Source organism: Ochotona curzoniae, unplaced genomic scaffold, assembly GCF_017591425.1.
Source record: "Ochotona curzoniae isolate NIBS_2020 unplaced genomic scaffold, NIBS_Ocur_1.0 contig_1482, whole genome shotgun sequence".
In the NCBI taxonomy this organism is placed as follows: Eukaryota; Metazoa; Chordata; class Mammalia; order Lagomorpha; family Ochotonidae; genus Ochotona; species Ochotona curzoniae.
The window spans coordinates 29723-56810 of record NW_024465100.1 but is presented as its reverse complement, the minus strand read 5'-3'; the positions used below and the strand labels follow the sequence as shown (position 1 = coordinate 56810).

The 27088-nt window shown below is 38.5% G+C and overlaps 1 protein-coding gene across 1 annotated transcript; it reads left to right on the top strand.

Moving 5' to 3' along the window:
* The first annotated feature begins 1117 nt into the window (after window positions 1–1117).
* Window positions 1118–27088, top strand: LOC121147121 (killer cell lectin-like receptor 7). Its single transcript, XM_040966862.1, has 10 exons — window positions 1118–1207; window positions 2505–2622; window positions 4036–4125; window positions 6203–6394; window positions 7705–7847; window positions 9343–9449; window positions 11808–11964; window positions 12059–12707; window positions 17966–17968; window positions 27077–27088. Exons 2-7 carry the CDS (start codon window positions 2505–2507, stop codon window positions 11959–11961), a joined length of 804 nt encoding a protein of 267 aa, XP_040822796.1. The 5' UTR covers window positions 1118–1207; the 3' UTR covers window positions 11962–11964; window positions 12059–12707; window positions 17966–17968; window positions 27077–27088.

The window sequence follows — 27088 nt, the reverse complement described above, 5'->3', positions numbered from 1 at the left end:
ACAGAAATATGTTTTTAAACAGTCAGATGTGAATATTTTCATGCACAACTGGTATAATTTACAGGGGGACAATATCTCTGAAGGTTTTTTGGTAATCTGTATCATGATTCTTTACATGGGTAATACCCTTTAACCTTGCAATTTTATGTTTAAAATGATGTCTTAAAAATATTAAAAAGCACAGGCCAATTTTTTTTAATATTAAAAAAAGGCTGGAAAAAACTAGAAGTCCACTTGTAGGAGAAGGGTTAAATAAGTAAAGGGAGTAATGCTTATGTGGACAGTAACTGTATATATATTATTGCATCCTGTTTTAAGTACGGACATTGTGGTACAGTAGGCAAAGGTACAGTGGGTTCTACCTAGCCCCACTAAAACTACTATGTGCGTAGTAAGACTGAATCAGCAAATGCAAAATTTATCTACTTTCTGTCTGTTTCTGTGTTGTTCTGCCTTTGAAAACATAAAAGTTATTTCTGCTTTAAGTGAATGGTTCTGAAGCAAAGAAACATTAGTGTAAAAGAATAATTATAAAAAAATATATATCGGAAGCACTGATGTATATCAACTTCACTGGTAAGCATTGTGTTGGAAGAGAAGACTAGAGGAATATAAACTGAATTTTTACAATGAAATCATGGATATTAAAAAAAACCCTTCTGAAACACATTTATATACAGTAAGCATGAGTCCTAAAAGAGGAATATATTTAATCAATGTTTTCCCAAGGAAAGAAAAATATTTTAAAAGTGTGCTAAGGTATCGAATTGTGACCCTATTTGCATATGTGTATACACATGTAGATATTTTAGGCATCCATTGAATAGCGATTTCTTTTATATGTGTTACCTGTTTGTTAAAAGGCATCATCCTGTTTTCATGAACCTTAATTGCTCTCTCTTCAGTCCGCAAATTCTGATTTTCGATGCTGCTTTGCAAGCAGGACGAAGTGATTGGTTAGTTGAAATGGAGGCACACACAGCTCATGACCATCCTCCCTTTCCTGTAAACAACAGTTTTCAGCATATGGTTTCCTTTCACCACTGTTTCAACAAGAGGGGCAGGACGTTTGAGTTGGAGTTTCATCCTTCAGACACCTCACTTCTCCTCTTAGAGCCCCCCAAGAGCTGTGGGACTGGAGTGGCCTGCGTCTTGTTCTATTGGGGTCCAGTGCTTCCACCTGCTTCATTACACGGCATAGATCCAGGTAACACCTGCTTTGATTCCCTTGCATCTTTTGATATGATTATCCTATTAATTCTGCTTATTCTAGGAATATAGTGCTTAATTCCAAGTAACGGGGCATGACATTTATAGGACAGAATTCCCTCTGTGTTGTATTACAATAGCATGAACGCTGAAAGATGTATAAATTGTAGTTAGTGTTCATGGAAACTTGTCGTCTCCCTCTCTGTATGCTCTGAGTTACGATTTATGTTATTCACTTAAAGAAGACAGATTTGAGAAGTTACGTTTAATTTGACACAAATGATTTATGTATTATCTATCCATAAAGGAGTGTATTTGAAAATTCTGGAGTAGAAAAGTCTACTTTTAATAGGATATTAGAAAAAGTGTGAACAGTTCGTATACCAAATTTTATAAGTTGATAATGCATATGAAATAATATAGTTACACCTTTTCCTGAACTTCCTTTGATATCATCTTTTCTTTCTGATTAGTTTAGGAATCAAGGTGAATTTAAAAATTTTGCTATTTATGATTTCTTACTCATTGGTATTAATACTAGGTTGTCTCCTGATAGTCACTAAATAATTAATGAATAGCTTTTGACATAATTTTTCACAAAGGTTTCTATGGCAATGTTAGAAAGAACCTAAAAAATTTGTAGACAGTTTGTCTTGCATAAGGCACTGGGCTTTGAAATGTTACCCTTTTTTTATAATCACCCCTCAAAATCATGTAAAGATAATGTATGAGATATACCGCAGGAAGCTCTCTGATTGACTCTTGATAATTGAAAAGAAAGAACTTTTAAAACAGTTATATGTCTAGTAAGGTATGTATTTTTTAAAACTAACATACATATAGTTTTACAGAATATAGAATTTTTGAGCTTTAAGTTCTTTTTTTAACGATGCCACCAAGATATGAGAAGGCACTGATTGTGCCCAATCTTTTTATATGTACGCTAAATATTGTAAGTGAAGATAGCTGAGTAAATAGTATAATAATATACTAGCAGTCCCTTCAATTCTTTCTATAGATTCTGATATTGATGGCAATAGTCCCGATGATCATAAATGATTTTCATGGATATATTAACAGCATTTCCATTTGTTGTATAAATTAATTCAGTCTACATGCTTTAAGCACTTACTGCAACAGATAAACACAGGTACACAGATATTCACAGACACACACACAAAATGACCTCTCAGCATCAAGTCCTTGTATGTTCCTGTGGGCTGCTCTTTGGATATTTCTTTAGAAATCATTGTATTGTAAAGAGTTGTTGCACAAACATTTCTTTTCTTCTGAAGATGGGTGATCAGGAGGAGGTGACTTACTCATCTGTGAGAATTCTCCAGTCTGCTTCAGAATCTCAGAAGAGATTAAGGCCTGATGGCACCAGAAGGCCTGGGAAATCTGCCAAGAAAGGTATTTATGTATATTATGTTTAAGCGTTATTTGTTTTATTTGAAAGGCAGATTTACAAGGAGAGAAAGAGAAAACCAGAAAGTGATCTTTCAGTGACTGGTTCACTCCCCAAATGGCTGCAGCAGCTGGAGTCTGGTCAAGCTAGAAGCTTGGGCAAAAACCCAGGTGCCCCACATGGATGGCATGCATTCAAGTACCTGGGCCATCTTCTGCTTCCCTAAGTTCACTAGCCAGGAGCTCGGTTGGAATTGGAGTAGCTGAGACTTGAACCAGAGCAAAATGAGGTGTCGGTGTTGCCAGTGATAGCTTAACCCCTCCTGTATCATAATGTCAACCCAGGTTATACTAACTGAGCATCCAAGTTCATGCGATGTCATGGGGTGACAAACTAGAGGTTTAAAAACAATCTTACATGCACTTCTGGCCATTATTTCCAGTTATAAAAGAAAACTGGAGCTGGCTAACCTGGAAGAATTACTTATTATTTGTTTAATAATTTATTTTTTTAAATGATCTTACAAGAAACTGAGAGGATGAGGACATTAATACACTTTCAGAAATTTGAGTACTAATAGAATATGCTTATTTAAATTTGGCCAAGGATAGTTTGTGAGGTGTCTAAAAGCAAAGAACAGAATAGGATTTAGAAAAAAAAAAAGCCTAGCATTTCTTAGAGAAACAAATGTATTAGATGTTTAATATAGAAATAAGCATTTAAACAATGTTATTATACAAACAAAAAAGATTTTAGGTACATACACACATACATAAACTGAAGGGCCATCATGATTCAAACTATTTGTGTTGAAGGAAAATTTTGATTTTTCTGGTCATTATTTAACTCCTAGTTGAGAATAACCTGTAGTGTTTCAGTTTAGTGATCATCATAGGCACAATTTATCCAACAATGAGGACCACCAAAACAATAAGATGTATACACCATTGCCTACAAAAATACATAATTGACAGTGAGGAAAGGAAAGTGGATTTCAGGAAAGTTCTGTGAGGATGGACGCTGATCATGTCTGCAAATCAGAATATTCTCTGGTGGTGACCACTTTGTCAAGAACATCGCCTGCTTTGTTCTTGTCATGATTAGCTTGATCTCAGCTAAGACTGCACGCGCCACTTTACATTCTCCCAGATGTCTTATGTCGTTGGTGCCTCTTTATGGGACATAATTTTGAAACTTTGGAGAACCATCTTGTTCATGGCCATTTCTAGAAACAGTTTGTATCAGCCAGAAAACATAAAATGTAAAGCTGCAGTTTCCAGATTAAAAATCTAAATCATTTTATAAGATATAGTCTTGTAAATTTGTGACCGTGTTTCCTTTGTTTTTAACCATGTCCCTGGTTAAGGTGAGAGATAGCTGGGCTTTTTCACTGCTAATTCTTACTTTTCTCTTTAAAGAGTTTGCAGTGCCCCGGCATCGCATTGCAGTGAGTCTTGGAATCCTGTCTTTGCTTCTCTTGATGACGATCATAATGATGGGGACAATGAGTGAGTAATGGAAACAGATCTTTCTGGGAATTGCAGAATCAAATACGCAGATATTTAAATAATGTTCCCTGTTAGAACATTTGAAAGTTCTGAATTGTATTGGGGATTAAAAAAATGATTTTGCTGGCCCAGCTGATGGGCCAGTGTCTAATGTCCTCGCCTTGAATGCGCCGGGATCCCATATGGGCGCTGATTTTAATCCCGGCAGCTCCACTTCCCATCTAGCTCCCTGCTTGTGGCCTGGGAAAGCAGTTGAGGATAGGTCAAAGCATTGGGATGCTGCACCCACGTGGGAGACCCAGAAGAAGCTCCTAGCTCCTGGCTTTGGATCGGCACAGCACTGGACATTTTGGTCACGTGGAGAGTGAATCATTGGACAGAAGATTTTCCTCTCTCTCTCCCCTCCTCTCTGTATATCTGACTTTGCAATAAAAATAATAAAATAAAACTTCAAAGGCTGATTTGGCAGTATTTAATTTTATTTCAAAAGCAGAGTCACACACACACACACACACACACACACACACACGAAGGAAGGAGAGAGAGAGATCTTTCATCCATCTCATCTGTTCAGACACCAAATGTCAACCATTGGAAGCTGGTGCCAGTTTAAAGTTTGCTACCAGGGGCTTCTTCCTGGTCTCCCACATGGGTGCAGGGTCCAAGCACTTGAACCATCCTCCACTGCTTTCCTAGACATATTAGTAAGGAGCTGGATAGCAGGAGGTGAGAAGGGATTCGAATCATCACCGCTATGGAATGCTGGCCCTGCAGGCAGTGGCTTTACATGCTAAGCCAAGGTAACGGCCCTTGTTGGTGATTGTTTTTCTTGGACATATCACAGTGGCATTTCATTTTGCTTACTTAGTCTACTGATTCTGAGGCTACATTTGTTGTGTATTATTCTGAAGGTAACTTATTCTTTATAGCACACAGTAATATTCCTTTTGGTTGATAATTTTGTGCATTTTTAAATATGTAATAAGAACATGGTAAGAGGAACAAAAACATACATACAAACTGATGTTGAATTTAAGCTTAATCTTGTATTTGGATTGCCTCAAATATTTGTAGAACACAATGGACATTCCACATTTGGATAACATCACCTATTTTCAGATGTTACAGCTAATACAATAATAATTGTGCTATATCTTCATGGTTGTTTAGTTCACCTTTTTTTTTTCTATTTATTTATGAACAGAGAGAGAAAGAGAGATAAAGGAAAGAAGGTAAGATGGAAGGAATGAGAAAGAATAAACAAAAAAGAAAATATAAAGAAAGAAAGAAAGAAAAGAAGGATAGAGAGAAAGAAGGAAAGGGAGAAAAAGGAAAGAGAATGTGCAGAGAGAGAAAGGATGGAGAAAAGAAACTGAGGGAAAAAAAGCACTGAAAGAAAGGAAGAGAGAGAGAGAAGAAAGAAAGGATGAAGGGTGGGAGGAAGGAAAAACAAAGAAGAGAAAGGGAAAAAGAAAGATTAAGAAGGAAAGAGAAAATAGAAAAAGTTTTACTTGTTGGTTCACTCCTTAAATGCCTGCAGCTGAAGTTGAAAGTTTGTAACTGTTCATTCTGGTGCTCCATGTGGATGGCACTAACTCACTGTTTGAGTCATGACAGATGCCCATCAGCTCCCAGGAAATGGAGTCAGGAGCCAGGATTGAATCCAGGGACTCTGATGTGAGTTATGGGCATCCTAACCCCAAGGACAAGCATCTGCCCCCTAGTTTAGGTCTTTATCTACAGAGGATGAATTGGTAAATGTTAACGAACTGAATTTTATGGTGGTAGATATTTGTAAATGATATACTGCTAAAAATAAACCAGCGTGTAAGCTATGGTGTTAGCCATCATAATTTTATTTGGGTATTTTGCTTTTCTGCCCTTAAGTTGCCAATAGTGAGAAATGTGATGTTTCCATCACTGTGGTCAGTTCATCGAGGTGTGACTTTCTAATGCCAAATTACTGAACTAATGAGTACAGTTGGTTGTTGAAGTGAGACTTTTTCTAAAGTCTTTAATTTCACTGTTTGATCTCCATGAGTGCATTTTCTTATGATATTTATGTCTCAAATTTTAGTTTTCCAGTTAATTCAAGAAAAACATCAGCAGCAAGAAATTTTAGTAAATCTCAGTCAGAGTGAGTACTTGAAGGAGCAACTTCTGGCAAACAAGACTTCAGAATGTGAAGTTCTCAGAAATGAAACCCTTCTACAGCAAAAGACACTGGAGTCATTCCTTTCAAAAAAGACTAGATGTTGTACAAATTCAGGTATGGAAGGAATCTGGAGTGAAAGTTTGTATTGCTTTGCAGTCCCCTTCTAAAATCTTTGGAGTCTTATAAGCATGCTTGCCCCAGTGACTTGGGTCTACGGGACAATTTTCAATTTGTGTCTTTCAGATGAAATGTGGGTGGTTTGTTTTCTTGTTTCAAATATGGGATTTGGGAATCCTTGGAATCATATTTGGATTAGTAGAGTCTTGTCACTCCCAAAATACAATGGCAATTCTTGCTGCCCTGCTATTACTAACAGTGAAAGAGAGGACCAGCACCCCAGGAGATAGATGATTTGGTCTAGTGAGAATTAGGGTGTGGCTCACACAAAATATGAAAGCTTTAAGAAAAAAGCATAACTGACCTACAAAAGACACAAGGAGTTTTATTTGAATGCTGTTATAAAGATACCTTGTGTGTGTGTGTGTGTGTCTAGACCTCCCGTGTGTTTGTATTTATGACCATCAATACCAGATAATTTTAAAATTCATGCAAAATACAGAGTAATTCAAAATGTCTTGTATGCAAACTCAGCTTGTATGTTAATTCCATTATCACTGAACTTTTTGAAATGCACTCACATATACCTCCTGAAATATATTGTATGTATTGTATATTGCAATATTACATTGTAATGTTACAAATATAAGTATACAAAAGAAAAGGTTGCAAATATATTCCTAAGTTAGAAAGCATGCTAGAATTTTTAAATAGGTTCAGGATAGAGAAACATTATAGATTAAATATATGTACTTTGATAAGTTGGACATATGTATTGCGTGATAGCATGATCATAATAGGAATAATCAAGATATCCATTGACTCTCAATATTTATTTGCTAATTTCTATATTTATTTTTGATAAGTACACTATGACATTAGTGTACTTTTATTTTTGAGTGTACAAAACAACATTGTTAATCAGAAGCACTGTGTTATACCTCATACCCCTAGACTCTGCTCCTCACACATAATGTCCTCTCTGTTTTCTCCATACTGTCACATACAATAGAATTTGCTTCTTTAATTATTCATTCCATTGTATGTATGCATGTTCCACATCATTCATCCATCTGTGGATGTCTAGGTAGTCTCCATCTCTTGGCTATTGAGGATTACTCTGTCTTGAACATGGGAGTGCAGCTATCTCTTGGCATTCCTGAACCATGGAGATCCCCATATTGTTGTTGCTATTATCATAGAGGGATCTTGAGCCTTTGAGTCTATTATGGAGGGCTGATTAATATATTGCTCTGATTACTAGAAGATCATATAATAAAAAATTAATAATTGGTTCTGTGTTGTAGGTAACAGCTATCATGGCTACTGGTCCTGTGATGGAGTCAATTGCTACTATTTTACAGAGGAAAAGAAAAACTGGCAGGAATGTAAACAAACTTGCCAGAGGTACAGCTCCTCGCTTTTGAAGATAGACAATGAGCAGGAACAGGTATCATGGACTCTTCCATTTACTCTCATTGTCATGAACTGTCTCACTTTACAACCTGCGATACTGAGAAAGGAGGGGGGCATGCAGAAAGAGGGGTCTTCAAGTGTTCTTTGTGTCATGTCTGTTGTCTGACTGTCATGACTGTACAGCTAGGAATCTCCCAGGACACTCTGTTTGCTGATAAGCATATGATTAGGCTACTCATCAAGTGCTCAATGCATATTATTTGTTATGACAGTCATCTGAAAGAGCGAGAAAGAGCGAGAAAGGAAGACACTCTGTGTATGTGAGGGAGAGAAAAGGAGAGAGAGACTTGTATCCGTTGATTCCCTTCCCACTTGGCTGTGAAGGTCAGGGCTGCCCAGACAGAAGTCAAAATTTAGGAATTTCATTTAGGTCTCCCGTGGCAGTGGTAGGAACCCAAACACTTGGGCCATCCTCCTCTGCTCTTCCATCGACATTAGCAGGAAAGTGGATCAAAAGTTAAGCAGCCAGAACATATACCGACACCACTGAAGTTTGGTGTTTTAACCCATTACATCATAATGCTGGCCTTGAGGTTGTCTTTTTAATGTATTCCTAAGAAAAATACAAAGTGTGTTTCTATAGAAATGTGTTTTCCAACATCAGCCTGAAATCTCTATCATTTAGAAAAATGACTTACAAATATATGCAAAAATAACAAATCCTGAAGTTGAATTCGCAATATCAAGTCATGAAATAATTTCCTAACTAGTGACTAGTTTTTTTTATCTGATAAAACAAAGACACATTTATTAAATTTGATTTGTATTTTATATGATGTTTACTAGTTGATTAGGGTGGGAGGATAGAAGACTAGGGAAATGTGAGCACTGTCTCCAAATTTTTTGTTTCTTCTTCCTAAAACATAAATCTAAACCTCCATTTTAAACAGCAGCATTTATGTAATGTCTCACTTTCACATACTGCATTTTAGACATGTGTAATACTTGGTAATACTGCTTCTCTTCCTTGTATCCCTTCCAACTACTAAACTAAAAGCATTGTTTATTTCTCTTGTGAGTCTGAAACCTTTAGGTACCCCTTACACAAAGCTTTTATTTTAAGAAATTTATTTTAACGACTCCTTTGCTTAGGATTATGGATTGATCCATTCTCTATAACATTACATATTGTTTTGGAGTGTGAGCTTATTAATTTATTTAAGGGTCTTAAATTACTTAAAGAGATTTGTTGTTAGTACATATTTAGATTTTAAAGTCTTCCATGTTTTAAATAATCCAGGAGACTGGCAGACGGTTTTCACATATGTAGTACATGATAGGAAAGCTACTTTTGAAGTTAAAAATAGATGTGAGAGGATAAGAGATATTTCTTAGAAGCAGAGATAAGGTGATGTGGAGAATGGCAGGGTCCTGGCCTTAGGCACAGCTTGTCCCCGCCCCCTGTGCCTTTTCACATTCATGCAGCAGATGGGAACTTAGTTCTCTCATATATTTTGTTTCCTTTATAGACATTCATTACATCGCACACTGATGGTAATAATTACTGGATTGGACTGTCGTATGTTGACAAGGAGAAAAAATGGAAATGGGTTGATGATGATTTCTCACCTGGAATGTAAGTTTCTGGTGTGTGTTCAAACTTTAACTTTGGTGTAGGAGTTTGAAGGATTATGTCTAGAAGGGTCATCTTTCACATCACACAGTTTAACTTAACTTTGAGTAGTCCTCACTGGTAAGAATAAGAGTAAAAGAGCATTTTGGGAAGCACAGACAAAGGAGAAGTGTCATATGGAGTTATTAATGATAAAGGTATACTAAATACATTCAGGATGTGTTGTAAGAGATGCAAATTGAAATGCAATCGTGAGTCTGAGGGATGAAGTGACTGTGCCATCTGACATAGCAAGTTATTCCCCTCTCACCCTTAAATGTGGTTCCTATGTATCTCCCAAAATTCATGTGGAACTGCTTTGTGTAATTAGTCTGTGCATAGTTATGTTTGTTCCTATATGATTGAGTATAAATGTGTACACTGTGTACATTTGTACACCTATGTAATCTTACACATGAACATGAGATGTCTTCACAAGGTCATGGAACATGTGTCGTATGGAAAATCTATGTGTTCCATGGCTTCACACTGCTTTTGCATCAAGGCCAAATTTACCTTTTTTGTGTAGTCTTCTCTTATATAGTTTTTTATTATGTAGACTCCTGGGCTTACATTTAGTTCTGATTTAATAATTTTCAAATAAGCAGATAATACAATGTTTACTTTTAGGCATTCTATTTTTTTTCCAAACATCTGTGGTTACTAATATTTTTCATTTTTCTAATTCTTGAGAGGTATTAAATATGTATATTATGTTTGGTATCTGACAGTTTTAGTGTTTGAAGTTTTAGGAATCTAATCCATTGTTTCTGCGGGCCTTTGTTCATGATGTTACTTTCTTTAAATTACTTAGTGATCATTTTGTTCTTTGGAGCTGGTTTGGAAGCTGATTAGTGATCGTGATGGAGTTGTTGGCTTCCTCAAGAAAGAATTTGCTTTTGTTGGATACCTTGGAGTACTATGAATTTGGCGTAATTTATTGTAATTTAATTTCAAACAGAGAGAGAAAGAAATGACTATAAGTGCGGTTTCACTATCCCAAAGCCTGCAGCAGTCAGGACTGAGCCAGGCAGAACACAGGGGCCCAGTACTCACATTGGGCATCTCACATGGGTAGTAAGACCCAAGTACTTGAGCCTCCCAGGATGTGTGTTAGCAGGAGTCTAGGTTCAGGAGTACAGCTGAGAGTCAAGCCCCAGTGCTCCTGCATGGAGTGCAAGCAACCCACATTGACTGTTGCTCCACATCTGGGCCAGTTCTAGTAAGAGCTTGAAGTCCTGCAGCTGTTTCTGGTGTGGTTCTGGGCTGGGAACCTACAAAAGGCATCTTGCAGGAAATCACCTAGCTACAAGGTTCTTGTGGCCAGCACACACATTTTGTGTGTTAGGAAGATGCAAGGGTGTGTAAGTCTGGCCACAGCTGCAGAGTTTTGATTGCCCTGAGGAGCGGTTGTAATTTAATTTGTGTGTTTTGGGCAAATGCTTAGGTGGATATCACCAATGCATGATGAATGTAAATCTCATAAACTTGGAATGTACGCATGCTTCTTGCAAATTGCATGAGGAATTTTTCATGATTTTTGTCTTCTGCTTAAATTCAATATTTGAAACAATTCTAGAGTGAATATTTGTCACTGTTGGGTCTCACCATTTAGGTAGTTCGTTGTTTCTTTAGAATCTCTATCTTTGAATGCATTCAACTCATCACACCAATCAATGTACAAATTGGCTTTAACGCTAAAGTTATCCTTCCGAATTCTGATCTCTGTTTAACTTTCTATTTAACACTCCACCTGAGTGTGAATATGCTTCTTGCCAAGAAGGTTCAATATTTATCCAGTATTTCAAGTTATTATTAATAGGAAAATAATTCTGGACTTCCAAGTTACTATTTTTCTGAAATAGATATTCTGCATTAGTTTTCAATTGATTGCCATGTTTTAGCTCACCGTTACGTTTGGGATGGAGAAGGCAAAGAAATAAAAACAACGAAAGCATGAATCATTCTAATCTCTGAACTATATTGTTGTTCCTTACACTATATGTGCTCATGAGACCTGGTGATTTGTGTCACAGCAATTCAGTTTTTCCTCTGTGAAAATTACTTACTTTTATTGAAAATATAAAATGAGAAAGGAGGTTTAATATACCACAATCTCAGAGTACTATTGAAAAGGTTTTTTCTGTTAACCATTAATTACCAGTGCACAATAAACTGGGAGATTATGAATAAATGCATTTAATGGGCTAAGCAAAAGCTTTTATGTATCAGGAATTCAGGAAAAACAGTTTTTAAATTTTACAAATTCTGGGTTTGGTTAATTCAGAATTAAATGATTGACTTATATTTTCTGTTCTGTAGGAATTTTTCACTAATGAAATCAGCTTCTAGGATAGGAAAATGTGCATTTTTATCCCGAACAAGAGTAGACGCGATTGAATGTTCTACTAAAAATCACAGTTGCATCTGTGAAAAGAGCATTGATTGTATTTCCCACACTTCAAGGTGTACTTAGAAGGTAAAACTAGAAGACTGAAATATTCTTGTGTCCTACAATAATTTGTGTTTGTTATTAATACATGTTTTTTTTTTTTTTTTACTGCATTCTTTAGTTCGATGTGGAAACAGAATGAGCTGGAAGAGGAAGAAAACCTTTGTTTGTACAGTGACTTGAGGGTTCAGACACCATCTTCTTACTGTGGACGGCTTGCAAAACATAACTTTGGAAAGGAATTGCCCATTTCTTCATGGCCCCAAGGAATTATCCTCTTTTGGTTTCTCTGAGCCATCCATTAAACCAATTGGACAATGCTGGTATACAGCCTGGATCTTTTCCACTTCAATGGGTTAAACATATTGGCATCTTCTGACCTTGACAACATAAATAAGAATTAGAATGTGGTTACTTTTTTACTATTACAAGTATTCTTCATCTTTAACAATTATTTTGTTATGGAAGTTAAATTTAAATTTATTGAACACTGAAAAGATGAGTACAGGGAATTCCCGCACAACTCTTACCCATGGTTGTCAATTGTTTTTATTTTGCCCTACCTGCTCTATTCATTCTCTTTCCCGCGTCTGTCCTTGGCGAATCAACTTATAATAAATTGAAGACATCATATTCCCTTGTCTAGATATTTTCCAAGAAAATATTTTTCCTGTGTAACCAACATATAATAATCAAAATCAGAAAATTTATCATTGATACAGCATTATGATCTAATACATAAACCATATTCAAATGTTGTCCATTTACCTGTCCTATATAGTCCTATATATTGTTCAGAATAATATATGTATTTAATTAAAAGATCTTTGGAATTAGTGTTTCTAAAACTCCTTTAACCTGGAATAGCTGTTCATATCATCTTTGTTGACATTGACATTGTAAAATCAATCTTATTGAGTTCGACTTGGTGCATAATAAAAGGTCCCCTTTATAAGTCATGAAGGATATACGTGTTACCAGTAATTGTACTTCTTATACACCATCAGATAAAAATTTAGGACACTTCCATTACTTCTAAAAGTTTATTTCTGCGTCACACCACTCGCCTAGCCCATGGTAGCCAGTGATGTTTGTCTATTAGTGTAAATTAGTTTGTATTAGGGCAGAATGACATGCACGTTCACTGGGATCTCCAGAACGATGCCAAAGTGAGGCACAAGGAGCAGGCATCTTTGCCTTGCTTTAAATCTTAGAGAACAAGTGCTGAGCTTTTTATTATCATATGTGTGTTTCATTAGGAATTTTTTCATGTATATTCTTGATCATATTGAGAAAATTGTCTTCAGTTTTTGAATTTTATCCTGGACAGCAGCTCAGTTTTGTTATGCATTTTCTGCATTTTTGAGGTGGTCACATGCGTGTTCTCTCTCAGTAAAGGGATGACGTGAAGTGCCTTGACTGACTCTTGCCTGTTACGTAAAGCTGCTGTATGGGTAAATGCCACTTGGTGATGATGTAGTTTCTGTGCTTTTTTATGCTTTGCCTGATTTGCCTGGGTAATATTATTTTAAATATGTTTGTGCTTATAGCCATAAGGGATTAGTATTTTTAAAATTGCCATTGCTTCTTTGTGTGGTAGAACAAATAATGCTCATATATATTCTCTGGGATGGTTTTGAATATCTGAGGTTGAGGTGCCAGCAGGTTCAGTGTCTGCTCAGGGCCTGCCCTGGGTGACGGATGACTCCCTTTCATGCAGGACAGCACACAGAAGTCTGCCTTTTGTAAGGATACTGATCCCATCCATGCCTGAACTGTGCCGGCAGCCCTCGAATTCTCCACTTCTTCATGGCATCCATTGGGAATTTGGCTTCGAAATAGAAAATTGTAAAGCAGGAACATAAATATTTAGTCCACACAATAAAAGATAGTTTCTTAATGGTTATCATTAATAATCATTTTTTATAAACTTGGAACTCAAGATTTACTTTTTCATGGTCGTTTGAAGATGGAGAAGGAAAATTTGCAGCATCAAAATTGGCTTAACATCTTCTAAAACAGTGATGAAGACCGTTGGGTTGCTGGCTGGGCTGCTGCAAAGGCAAACGCTGGAGTTTAGGATGCACAAGCCACTAGGCTACCACACTGGGCCCACATCCATATTCTTGAGATTCATATAACTTCACCACAGTCTAATGTGCCCATCATTTTATTGTCATCCTCAGCTGTTGTTATCAATTTGTCTCTGTGCCTCATCTGCAAATCACACTGTATCACAGTCTTAGATGCACAGAAAGAAACCAGTGCTTACAGTATTCAGTACTGTCTTTGGTTTTGGCCACTGGCATGTATCTCCCAAGGAGCAAGTCCTGTCATCTGTTGCTCTTTGATTGCATCTCCTCCTTCCATTTCTCCACACTCTGTTCTCTCTCTGTTTCTAAAATTTTATCGTGGCAAGACTACTGTGTAAATGAGCCTATACAGTACAGGGCCTTGGTATAATTCGATATAAAGATGAACAAAATTCTATTATTTGCATCAAAATGTTTGGAACTGAAATACATCATGATGAGTGCAATAAGAAAGGCAAACTATCTTATGTTATTCTTCTTTATATTTGTGTTATAATTTTAAAAATAAAAACCCAAAATATACTATAATTGCATATTTGTATTAGTTCTGTTGCAAATATAGTGTCATGTTAAAAATGCCTTTAAAATATTTGTCAATTAAATTGCAAAGAATCACACTATTATACTTTTTCTGATTTTGTTTCTATTTTAATGTCTTAAAAATGATTTATTTATTTTAAAATCAGAGCTACAGAGAGAGGAGAAAGTCAGAGACACAGAGCAAACTTCCTTCCTTGGTTCGCTTTCCCAAACGAGCCAGTTTGAGGCCAGGAACCAGCAGCTTGCTCTGGGGTTTCCCATGGGGGGTCAGGGTCCCAAAGCCTTGGGCCATCCTTTGCTGCTTTCCCAGGCCACAAGCAGGGAGGTAGATTAAAAGTGATGCAGTTTGGACTCAAAGTGGCACCCATATGGAATGGGAAAAAGGGTAAACATCACCTCAGTGAAGGCCCCACTACTTACGTTTCTATAAGTGAAGTTAAATCCCAACATGGATTGCATTCTTGCTTCCTGGCTTCAGCCTGGCCCAGCTCTGTCTACTGAGACCTGTGGGGGGGAATAAACCAGTGGGCCAGAGATCTCCATTTGTTTATGGTTTTCTCTGTTTCTGTCTGCCTATCAAATAAAACAAATAAGTAAATAAAAATTTATCTTAAGCAAACAAAATAAAAACCAATCAGATTGTCTGTGAAGCATGAACTAACTTCTAGGTTAGACGGGCAGGGAAATGAAAGTGATTCTGAATTTAACATCGCCAGCTACAAATTATATTCTTAGGATACAACATGACAGGAAACCAGAGTGTGTGCTACATGACAAGTTGTTGTAAGATTAAAAAATAAAAAAGCAGGAAACCCTTGTGATGTGTGGTTAAAAACATTAGCAGACTCTTAATATAGCTTCACAGCTTGCACCTTCATGACGACTCCGGTTGCACTCTGACCCGCTGTTGTGTGTGTGTATACAAAGACGTCAGCTTCTTTGAAGTGATAACATCTTGTCATTTTGTCCCCCTCAAAGCTAAGTATTTTTCCATCCCTCATGACCCACAGAACACGACACATGGTAGGGAACTCCAATACACACACTACCTAGAAATTCATTCTAAGGGTTTCTTGTAAGTGAAGACTAAAGCCTACTCAAAACATGACTTTCATTAGCAATGCCTTCTTATCTCCTGTGTGGGTCGTATGACTTCTGACAATTTTTTTTCTTGAGCTATTACAGAGGAAGCACTCTTTTTCTTACTTTCCTCCTCCCCACCTCTTTTTCTTCCTGAGATTCTATTTATTTATTTGGAAAATGGAGTGACAGAGAGAGGGAGGAGAGAGAGAGAAAGGGAGGGAGAGAGAGAGATCTGATGGTTTACTCTCTACCTGGCCATGTGGCATGGGTCTGGCTAGACAAAGCAGAAGCCAGGAATTCCAGCCAAGTCCCCCACGTGGGGGGCAGAGGCCTATGGTCTGCTCTTTCCCCAGCACATTAGCACAGAACTGGAGTACAAGCAGAAGAGTCGGGACTTGAAGCAGTGATCTGAGACTCACTGCCAGCATTACACGCAGTGGCTTATCTCTCTGTGCACATTACCTGCCCCTGGTTTTCCTGTTTTCATGACTTTTCTCTGCTCTCCAGAAATGATAGGGGAAGTACTAATATGGCAGTGAAATCACACGAGAAAGAAAGAAGGAAGGAAGGAGAGAAAGAAAGAAGGAAGGAAAGAAGGAAAGAAGGAATGAAGGAAGGAAGGAAGGAAGGAAGAAAGAAAGAAAGAAAGAAAGAAAGAAAGAAAGAAAGAAAGAAAGAAAGAAAGAAAGAAAGAAAGAAAGAAAGAAAGAAAAGAAAGAAAGAAAGAGAAAGAAAGAAAGAGAGAAAGAAGGAAAGAAAGAAAGAGAAAGAAAGAGAAAGAAAGAAAGAGAAAGAAAGTGAAGGAATCGATCCAGAACTTCTAACTGGAAATATGATTCTGGCTATTTTCACAGAATATGAGTTTTGAACATGGTCTTATACATGCAACAATTCAATTCATTTTAGTGTTTTTTCCTTGTGCTGCCTGCTATGTTTGAACACACAGTAAAGCTAATTCATTTTTACTTCCAAGACAATCAATCATGAAGTTTCAGTGTATTCCATGCAACTATTTGTCATGACAATTAAGTGTTCAGCTTTGATGGGAGGCATAAAAAAGGGCAAATCATACTGAGGTCGAGGTCTCTGACAGGGAGCAGAGCCACCCAGGGTCAGCCACAAGGGAAGATAACCCAGCAAAGACCCGCCTTTCCCTCCAGGACATCTCGTGCAAACCCAGCTGAGGGCTGGTTAATGAATTTCTTTTTTTCTTGGCCTTCACACCCATGGCTGAAAATGAGCCCTGAAAGCAGGCTGCTGTATTCAACTTAGGCGAGAACAAAAAGCTGGGTGCTCACTGAGAATGAGAGAAGGACCCTTTCAGCTCATTGGAGATGTGCGGGCCAGGAATATCTTACTGCTACCAGCAAGGAGGAAACCGTTAATAAAAACAACTTAGAATTCAATTTGAAGGCGCTCTTCCAAGCGTGAGCCCTTCTGTGGGCTGTGCTTTGCAAAGGCACATCTTCACCTCTGAGTTTGTAATTTTGCACAATGACCACCAGGCGGCACCATTAGATCGAGCAACTCAAAAGGCTTTTCAATGAGAAAATAAAACTTGGTTGTTACAAAACGTAGTCGTTTTAACTGCTCTTGAAAGTGTTTCCAGGTCATCACTGAACGTAAATTTTAAAAATATATATATATCTGTGTCAGTACATTTAAAGCTGATAATACTTTCTGAGCCAATGGTTTTACTTGTGGAAACCTATCTTCAGGATATAGTAACAAGCACAAAATGTTACATATTTGGATTTTTTTTTCTTTTTCCTCAGCATCATTTGAATTGCGACTTGCTGGGTAAAATAGGACATGTAACAGTAATAGAAGGATTAACTGTATCTGATGCAATCATACAGTTGAAGAGCAGAAAACGCAGGGGCCCACATTGTGGTGTAGCAGGGTAAGCCCCTGCCTGCAATGCCAGGAGACCTTATAGGAGAGGAGGTTTAAATCCCAGCTGCTCTGCTTCCAATCCAGCTTCCTGCTGACAGTCTGGGAAAGCAGTAGAGGATGCAGAGGCCTTGGGAATCCTAGAGAGATCTTCTGGCTCCCAGCTTCAGATTGACCCAGATTTAGCTGTTGAGAGATTTGGGCGGGGGGGGGGGAGTGATCCAGCAGATGGAAGATCTCCCTCCCTCTCTCTCTCTCTTCTCTCTCCTCAAGCCTTTTCAAGTAAAACAAGCATCTTTTTAAAAAAAAAAAGATAAAATAAGAAATCTTTAAAATGCCTTTTATAAATCACTGGTGATATGAGAAACTGTGACATGAAGTTAACGTGAAAAGAACCATCAAGTGCGCTGTGACTCCAGGATGTCCTGTATTCTTTTATAGAACACAGTTTTAGGACAACAGAGGCTGTTTGTCGAGAGGCGTGACCTTCAGGAGGCTGTCCTTTGGGGCAGTTCTTCTCTTTCTCGGAGGAGGTGGCTGTATCAGTGTGGAGAATACTGCGAGGGGATCAAGAACTGTTAGAGCCGCAGACTTCACTGTGTGCTGAAAGACGATAGAATTTCTCCTCCTAGCACTAACCATGGAGTGTGTGCTGAGGGTCTGGTCCAGAGCCCACAGCTTGCTAAGCAGGCAGGACGGGGCCCTGGGAAGGGAGGCCCCGAGCTGTCATCCTCACGGTCTCCCTGTGGTAAGGGATGAACCTTTCCCAGAGAAGCCACAAAGTGACGGAGCGTAGAGGCTCTCTTGCCACTTCTGGCTCTTCTCGAGTCTTCCAGATCGTCTCCATTACAACGCTGGTATTGGCAAGCTCCTCCCTCCGACTCATCTCGTGGCACCACTGTGAATTCATGACTGACCGGAGGAAAAATGCAGCTTTTCCCAGCTTCATATCTCCTCTCATTATTGGATCTTGTGCATGATGTCCCTTGAATGTCAAAATAAAATTTTGTGAAAGATTTATTTATTGTTAGCAAAGTCATATTTATAAAGAGGAGGAGAGACAGAGAGGAAGATCTTCCATCTGTTGATTCACTCCCCTAGTGACCACAGTGACCAGATCTGAGCTAATCCGAAGCCAGGAACTTCTTCTGGGTCTCCCATGCAGGTGCAGGGTCCCAAGGCTTTGGCCCGTCCTCGACTGCTTTTCCAGGCCACAAGCAGGAAGCAGGATAGGAAGCAGTGTCCCTGGGATAAAACCGGCACCCATATAGGATCCTGGCATGTGCAAGGTGAGGACTTTAGCTACTAGACTAACACACCAGGCCCAAAAGATTTCATGTTTTAAAACTTAATGAACTTTCATTATGAATTACAGAGAAGTATGTTGAGAATGGCCACTTAAGCTCTCTGTCTAGCTCACCTGCCAACAGATCAGCAAATGCTCAATTATACGTCCATGTCAATGTCCTGTGCATGTCCTAATGTCAGTGTATCTGTGTCTTCCCTTATGAGATGAAAACCACGCTCCTACTCTCCAGCATTGAGGATTGGATGGCAGGTGCTGCAGAGCAGCAGCAACGACAAGCAAACCCAGAGCCCTGGGAGGACAGCTGCATGCAGCTCGTGGAGCCCCCGTGCAGGGTTGGTGTCTTCACTGCACAAGGCGCTGAGAAGGACAGCAGCAAGAACTAGCTCATCCTCATGGAGCAGAGGTCAGTCACCATGAAGGGATCGGCTATTCTTCTCTCAATAACAAAGTCCAGTAAGGCAATTCCTAGAACTACAGAAATTAAAGTAAAATCTCCATGACTGTAAGAAAGGGTTAAACAGCAACAACAACAAAAACAACACACACACACACACACACACACACACACACACACACACACACACTGATCCAGGTTCTTCTGAAGCCAAGCACTGACAGTTTCAAACACTGTAGGTTTTAACACAGTGTGAGCATCTGTTACGGTGAACATCCTGGGAGAATTCACTTTTCAGAGGCAAAATAAATTTATTCATCTTGGAGAAAAAAAATCATTCATTTGTTTGAAAGGCAGAATGACACATAGAAAGATCATCCACTTGCTGGTTCACTCCCGCAAACACGGGGACTGTTGCAGTTAGGCCAGAGGTCAGAAGCCTGCAACTCCAGTTCTGTCTCCTGGGTGGGTGGCAGGGATGGAGTTGTTGGCTCATCTTGCACTGCTTTCCTGGGTGCATTCGCAGGCAGCTGGGTCTGCAGTGGAGCAGTGGGGACTGTAACCTGAGCTCACGTGGGATGATGATACATCAGGTGGTGGCTAAACCCACTGCGCCACAATGCAGCCTCATAAGAGGTCATACTTAAGGAAGGCCAGTCCTTGACCTTGGGTTGAAAGGGGTGGGGAGAGAGAGGAAGTGTTTGCTTGGTCACCTGCCCACACAGTGAAATGCTGTCTGCTTGTGGTACAGTCCGTGAGCTTCCTGTGAGGTTTTAGCTCGAAGACCTCTGCAGCTCCAGCTAATTTTCCTCTTCCTCTGCATCTGAGGTTCTAACTTCTCAAGGAGCGTCTGGCTCTATTTTCATGCTTTCTTTTCAGAGAGCATTTGGTAATGTTCTTTGTGGGGAACTTTCCGTTGTCACGGTGGAGAGTTGAGAAAACAGAGATGGTAGCTGGAGCCCTGGGCCTCATTTCAGTGTTGCTTAGTTCTGTTTTACATCCTGCTATTGGTTTGAATAAGCTTTGGCATAGCACCATCAAATAATGACTGAAGTTTTAACCAATGGAGGATCAGGGACCGTGGGCTGAGAATGATGACGTTGTTTCGAGGGAAAGGTAGGTGAGCATGAGGGAGGGACGAGGAAAACCCTCCCAGTGCAGAAACCATGGGAATGCATCACTGATGGGTTTCAACAAGTTTCAAGCTGTATTTTCATCGAGGCTGTGAATTGATTCCGTTTAGCCACTGTGCCTCCCTCTGTATCCTGTCATCAGGCGATGGGTAGTGTTCTACTGGCCTAGAACTCAAGGTTATCATTTCCAGATGTCTAAAATTATGATGGGGCAAGCATGCAGTATACTCATTACGTGGAATGCCTGCATCCCTTGCAGTCAGGAGCCAGTCTTTGAGACACACATGTCTCAAGGACCAACAGAGCATCACTAGCAAGCCATTCAAGGTAAGTGTGGACTGAAAATTTTCCCTGGAAGCAGTCTACATTCATTCTGCAGGCCTTTTCAACAAGCCTTCGGAGGAGCACCTGAAAAGCACTGGGTCAGGAAAGAGCCCAGGAGAGCCCTTGGTGACGCAGAAGGAGTGACAACCTCCATGTCTTCCAGATTCTTTTTCCACAGGAAGCCAAAGCTCCAAGATACAGAAATATGGGCAAGAAACCTGTCTCCTAGCAACCGGCAAAGAGTGATGGTCTTGTGTGTAGACCACACTGTGCTTCAGATCGGGAGGTGTTAGATAGTCCTCTGTGCTGGCTCAGATCTTAGAGAAGATGAAGCCATGTTGATACAAAAGCAGAAGCAAAATCTCTTCAGAGAGGAAAAGGGAGGAAACCCCGTTATTCCCACTGCAATGCTTGGACCAACTGGCAAACAGTAGCAGCTCATTCCTGCTGGATGGCACAAAATTCCTGGCACTGGTTCTAAACAGAAACAGTGGAAGCCAAGAAGTGTCCCTGACAAAGAGAAAGAGAATTCTCTGGGGTCAAGGTGTGCTGTGCCTGCAGAAGACAAATTCATTCCTGCCTGAGATTCCCATAGACACAAGGAGGGACCTGACTGCTGGGCAGGAGGAGCAGGGAATGCCGTGAAAACATCAGGCCACACTTCCAGACTGATGCCAGACACAGAGACTAGGCATTTGTTCTGCTTCTAACACTATCCTACATCATGGGAAAAAGACACAGGAAGCTGTCGCTGGGAACAGAGCAAGGCTTTCGAGAGGTCTCTTCTAAGGTGTAGGTCATCATGGCTTGCTGAGCAAGAGGGTAGAATTCAAATGCTAAGAAAAGCTCCTGTCTCCCCAGACCTCCTATGAAGTGCAAAGCAGCAGCAGCCCAGCTCTGCAAGTATTTGAAGTCTGTGGTGTGCTGACAGTGACCGCAGGAACAATGAAGTGCAAACCAGATCACAGCCAATACAAGACACATGTCCATTTCTGGACAAACATACACTACTTGCCATGCAGTTAAAAATAGCACAAGCAAGCAAGCACAGAAGATATGAGAAAATGACCATTGTTGAAGCATCAGATGGTTGGTGCGAATTCAAGTACATTCAAAGACACTGAAAATTTCAAGTAATCCCCCTTGTTTAATTTAATACATCAAAAAAGCTAGCGGGGACATTATCACAGCATGCATACAGGGCAGGTGGTGAGCACAGTGGGTAAGATGGAATTTGGGATCCTGCCTCCTGAATCAGAGTGCTGGGCTGGAATCCCACCTTGGTTTCTGATTCCAGCTTCCTGAAGATGCACACCCCAGGAGACAGTAGAGAACGGGCCAAGTGCTTGGATCCCAGCCACCCACAAGGAGAGCCAGCCTGAACTCATGACACATGGCTTCTGTCTGTCCCAACCGCAGCTGTTGTGGGCATTTCAGAAGTGACGTGTGCACGGGCAACGATCATATCTTTCTAGCTTTTAAATAAAAGAAACTTTGAAAATTATGTAAACCATAAGCATATAATGGAAGTTTTCAGAGAATTACAAATGGTAGAAATGAAAATATCAAAGATGAAACTGTGACATCATAGCTGAAAGAATTCCTTCCATGCAGTCATCAGAAAAATGGACATAAGATAGAAAATTAACACAAAAAAACAAAATTTGAAGGTACACTAGGAGAAATTATCTCAATTAAGTCACAAACGTATGTTCAAGAGTAAAACAGATCATAGCAGTTTTGAAATAGTTGGAAGTGCAACATCTCATCTGAAAGCATGCAAAGCAAAAGATGACAAAGTGATATCTTCTTTGTACTGAAAGATAATTGTGTCAACCACTACTATATAACAAAAAGAGATTTATATGATGTTGACGGCATCAATGCAATATGGTGACAGTAATTTTAAATATGTGAGTACCTAAGGACAGATGTGAAGATACGCAAAGCCAAAACTGATGCGATTGGGAGGAAGAATGACCGATGCTTCAATGATAGCTGGATACTTCAAAAACTTCTGTCAGTAGATGCCAGCCTATGTAAACAGAAAGTCAGTGTGAATATGAAAACTTTGACAGGCAGAATCAGCCGACTGACCTCACTGATGCGTAGTGAGTATTCCACCCAGCAGCAGAAGACAACATTCTTTCGAGTACACACGGAATGTTTACTTGTTTAGACAACATCTTGAGGGAGGAAAAAATATACAAGTTAGAAATATTATAAATCACAATCAACATTCTCTCAAGCCATATTTGAATTAAAAAACAATAGGAATTTAATTGCAGCTTTCTAGTTAAAAATGCTTACACATTTAAAATTGCATTACTCTCATCTCATTATTTTAATAGAAACTGAACAAGTTACACATGATTACTTACAACCTTCAGCTAAACAATATTGATGCAAGAAATTGCAGCTATGTAAATATACTAGCATAATGTTTTGATTGTATCCATACCTCCATTTAAAAATAGTGCCACTTCTTGCATACAGATGGTCTCGCTATACTTACTGCCACATATTAAAAAAAAACATGTGGAGTTTGTCTTTCTGCACCTGGCATATTTCACTTCAGCTTAATAATCTCCATTTCCACTCTTTTTATTCCAGATGTTGATTTCATTCTGTTTCATGGCTGAGTAACAGTCCCCTGTTTACATAAGCCACATTTTCTTTATGCAGTTATCCGCTGACAGCCAGTAAGGTTGATAACATTTCCCAATTTTTGTCAATTGTGATACTGTAGACACGGGTGTGTGGACACACCTTTTCTATTAAGATTTCACTTTTTAGGATCAATTCCCTGAAGTGGGATATCTGTGTTATATGATAGATCAAATTTTAGCTTTTTGTTTTGTTTTGCCAAGTAATTGACGTACTGTTTTCTTAAAGATTGTTCTGAAAATTTCCACCAGCAGAATGTTAGAATATCCTTTTCTCATCGGGTGTGGTAGCAATGTTTACTGTTGGAGTTTTGAATGATAACCATTCCAACTGGAGTGAGGCTATGTCTCACTTATGTCTCACTGAGGTTTTTACTTGCCTTTCCCAGATGGAAAACAATTCTGCACTTTTTTTTTTCCGCAAATGCTTGTTGGTTCTTTCTATTTCCTGTTTTTAAAAAAATGACTACTCATGGGACCTAGTAGTGTAGCTACATAATCCTCCATCCGCAATAGCAAGATCCCATTATGGGCACTGTTTAATGTCCTAGCTGTTCCATTTCCCTTCCAGTTCCCCACTGTGGGAGACCTGGAAGAAGCTCTTGACTCCTGGCTTCAGATTGGCTCAGCTCCAGCCACTTTGGGCACTTGGGGAGTGAATAGAAGATCTCTCTTTGCTTCTCCTTTTGTAAATTTATCTTTTAAACAAAAAGAAGTGAATCTTTAAAAAAATCTATTCATATCCTTTGCCCATTTATTGACTGGATTGTTTTGTTGTTGTTGAGTTTCTTAAGCTTCTTATATATTCTGGATCATATTCTTTTATCATATGCACTGTTTGCCAATATTTTCTCCATCCTGTCAATTGTCTAGCTGCTCTGTTAATTGTTCTCTTTGCTAGATTGAAGTTTTTTGTTGGTATAACCTCACTTCTTATCTTTGATTAACTATGCTTTAGTGGTTGTACCAAGAAAGTCTTTGTCTAAACCACTGTCTCACAAGTGTTTCCCCTATGTTTTCCTCCAGTAGTTTAATAGTTTCAGGTCTATGTTTAGCTTCTTAAATGCTTCAAATTGATTTTGTATAGGGTGTGAGTAGTTGTAATGAGAGAAGAGAAATCTGTTGATCCCTGCAGAGGTCCAGGCTATATACCAAACACAAACTTAGACTTGGCTGGTGAAAAACAGAAAGAAAGTTGAAGGTTTCCATCTGATTGTATTTGAGATAATTTTTCTAGGACCTGTGACTTGACCTTACGATATTTCGTAGAATTTTCCTTTGTCCATGGCCAGCGACTTCCTAGTACATGGACTGAATCTAGGCTAGTTGCAAACTCACTGCATCACATAATGTTTCCCAGTTGTGTTCTGATTGCCAAGGCTTTCTCTGTTCTTAATGGTTACATAAATTTAAAGTAGAAAAGAGGAATTAAAAAACATTCTGAGAAGTACTAAAACTACAGTAACATTTTTGAGTGCAAAGATGTATGATGTTTTAAGCTCATATGAGATCTTTGGTGAGAATATCTTTACAATGAAACTGATCTAATACCATAGATTAGAAATATATTATTAGAGATATACATTAGGCAAGCAGAACAATTAATGCCAATGAGTATGGAAGATCATAGTTCATGGGCATGCTTATAAACAAGTAATGATCTTTAAGATAAAACCTGGTTGCCTGAAGGATTTAAAAAGCACTTTCCTAATTATTATGCTCTATGTCAGAGACCAACTTCCACAAGAAGACCAGTTCCTAGTAGAAAAATAGACTTAGCAAAAGACAAATCTATACAAAAAAAAAAAAAAAAGAAAGAAAGCCGAGAATCTAGCTTTGCTGCTGATATTTAGAAGGTGCTAGGACTGTTTGTATTTGGAGCGAGGAAGGAAATAATGTGAAACCATGCCACAATGATTTTTAAATAAAGGATACAGGTGTGAGTTTCAATTGTCTCAATTCCCACTTCTGATGATTTTGAGGCATCGAGCTATGGCTAAATCCATCCAATGTTCTACATCTTTCCATTGCTGCTTCTCTTTTTCTATTTAAGAGTCTATTTACTATTTAAAGAAAGACAATTTGAAGAGAATACAGAAGTGGAAAAATGCTGTTTTCAACATCATCAACCCAATATTGCATATATTTGTGTCAAATAGTCTGCATATCCTTACAATAATTTTTTTTTAGAAAAACACAGGCCAATGTTTGTGCACATTTGAACATTTCTCTCCTCATACCGTAATATGTAGAACCATCTCGGTTCTCATCTGTTCTACAAAAAATGAAGAAGTTACTCCAGCCAGAATATGAGCATTTGTCTTTTAATTTTTTTATAATTTTTAAAATTTTAATGTTAAGTATTTCCCATCCTCATGAGTTTATAGAATGTGTATTGCTTAATAATTTTTCTTTTTCAGCTTTCCAAACTTTAGGGCAACTGCTAAAGTTTAACTTTGGATTGGTTTGCTAAGTAGTCATAAAATTGATCATTTGGTACTTTATGACTTTTCTGCTACACAACACAACACCAACACCACTGATACTGACATCACTGGAAACTTGTGTGGGAATATTAAGTGTCATGTGACCACCTGCTGCTATCTTCAGACGAGATCTGTCTGAAGGATGGTCTCACACACCAAGAGCCTCCCGGTCTCATAGCAGAACAGAGGCCGACAGAGCCAGCACGTCCAGCTGTGTTCCTGACCAAGCTTCTCCTTGGTGGAATCCCAAGATACAGGCAGAGATCGGAGACTGTGGGTATGTGACGCCACGTTGCACTGCCATTCTAGCAATTGAAGAGGACTAAAATAGCCTTTGGAATGGAACTGATGTGTAGAAAGATGGGAGAGTCTTGAGTACAAGACTAAATTGTGATTCACGTTAATACCTAATGTTACTTTTATTCTAGGGGGGAAGGCACGAATGGATCAGAATGAGAATGTGTCCAAAGAATCAAGCAGAAAGTGACTTTTTGCTTAAATTTTCAGGCTTTTTGAAGAATATATATAATATTAGATTATGTACTTTTTTCCTCATTACAATGAATGTCACCTAACAGGCTAGCAATGACTTATGTCAAGAATTCTCTCGTCCTGAAGCCACCTGTAATATAAAAGTTTAATGATTTGCTAATACAATTACTTTCCTGTCAAAAGAAATCTAGTTTAATATTTATCAATTTATTTTCTTATTATGCATACAAATAGTCAATGGAAAAATAAATAGAAAATAGTTTTTCTTTGAAAATACCTGACCTTGAATTAAGGTTTATTTTACAGTTTGGTATTGTATTAGAGAGAGAATATTAAAAAAATAAGTAGTATATTTGTACATTTCATAATTATTTGATGGTTGCTTTATATTTCCTGAAATTACAGAATAGTTAAATGGTGAAATATTAAGTTATTTTAGAAACATGAAATTCAATCTTTCTGTGAAGACCTGTGTATTGATTCTGTTCGTATGTACTAAAAATTCTATTTTTTTTTTGCAAAATTGCATCATTCTCTTAAGTCACTGAATAATTCAGACTTCTTCAGTACTTTATTTTGAAGCAGTCATTTAAGAATATGCCTAAATATTTAAAAACTACTTATGGTTTGTCAACATGATTCATTGAGCAAATACTGCTTATTTATGTAAAGTATTTTTCCTAGATCAAACATTTACATTCACAAGGCAGCATTCAGTAAATGGAGACATGCCATTTA

What these genes read in the sequence shown, in the direction of transcription:
- LOC121147121 (XM_040966862.1), top strand. Translation starts at nt 2,505, where the DNA reads ATGGGTGATCAGGAGGAGGTGACTTACTCATCTGTGAGAATTCTCCAG. An exon ending in CATAATGATGGGGACAATGA is followed by an intron (nt 4,126 to 6,202) that starts GTGAGTAATGGA and finishes CTCAAATTTTAG; the next exon opens with TTTTCCAGTTAATTCAAGAA. An exon ending in TAGACAATGAGCAGGAACAG is followed by an intron (nt 7,848 to 9,342) that starts GTATCATGGACT and finishes TTTCCTTTATAG; the next exon opens with ACATTCATTACATCGCACAC.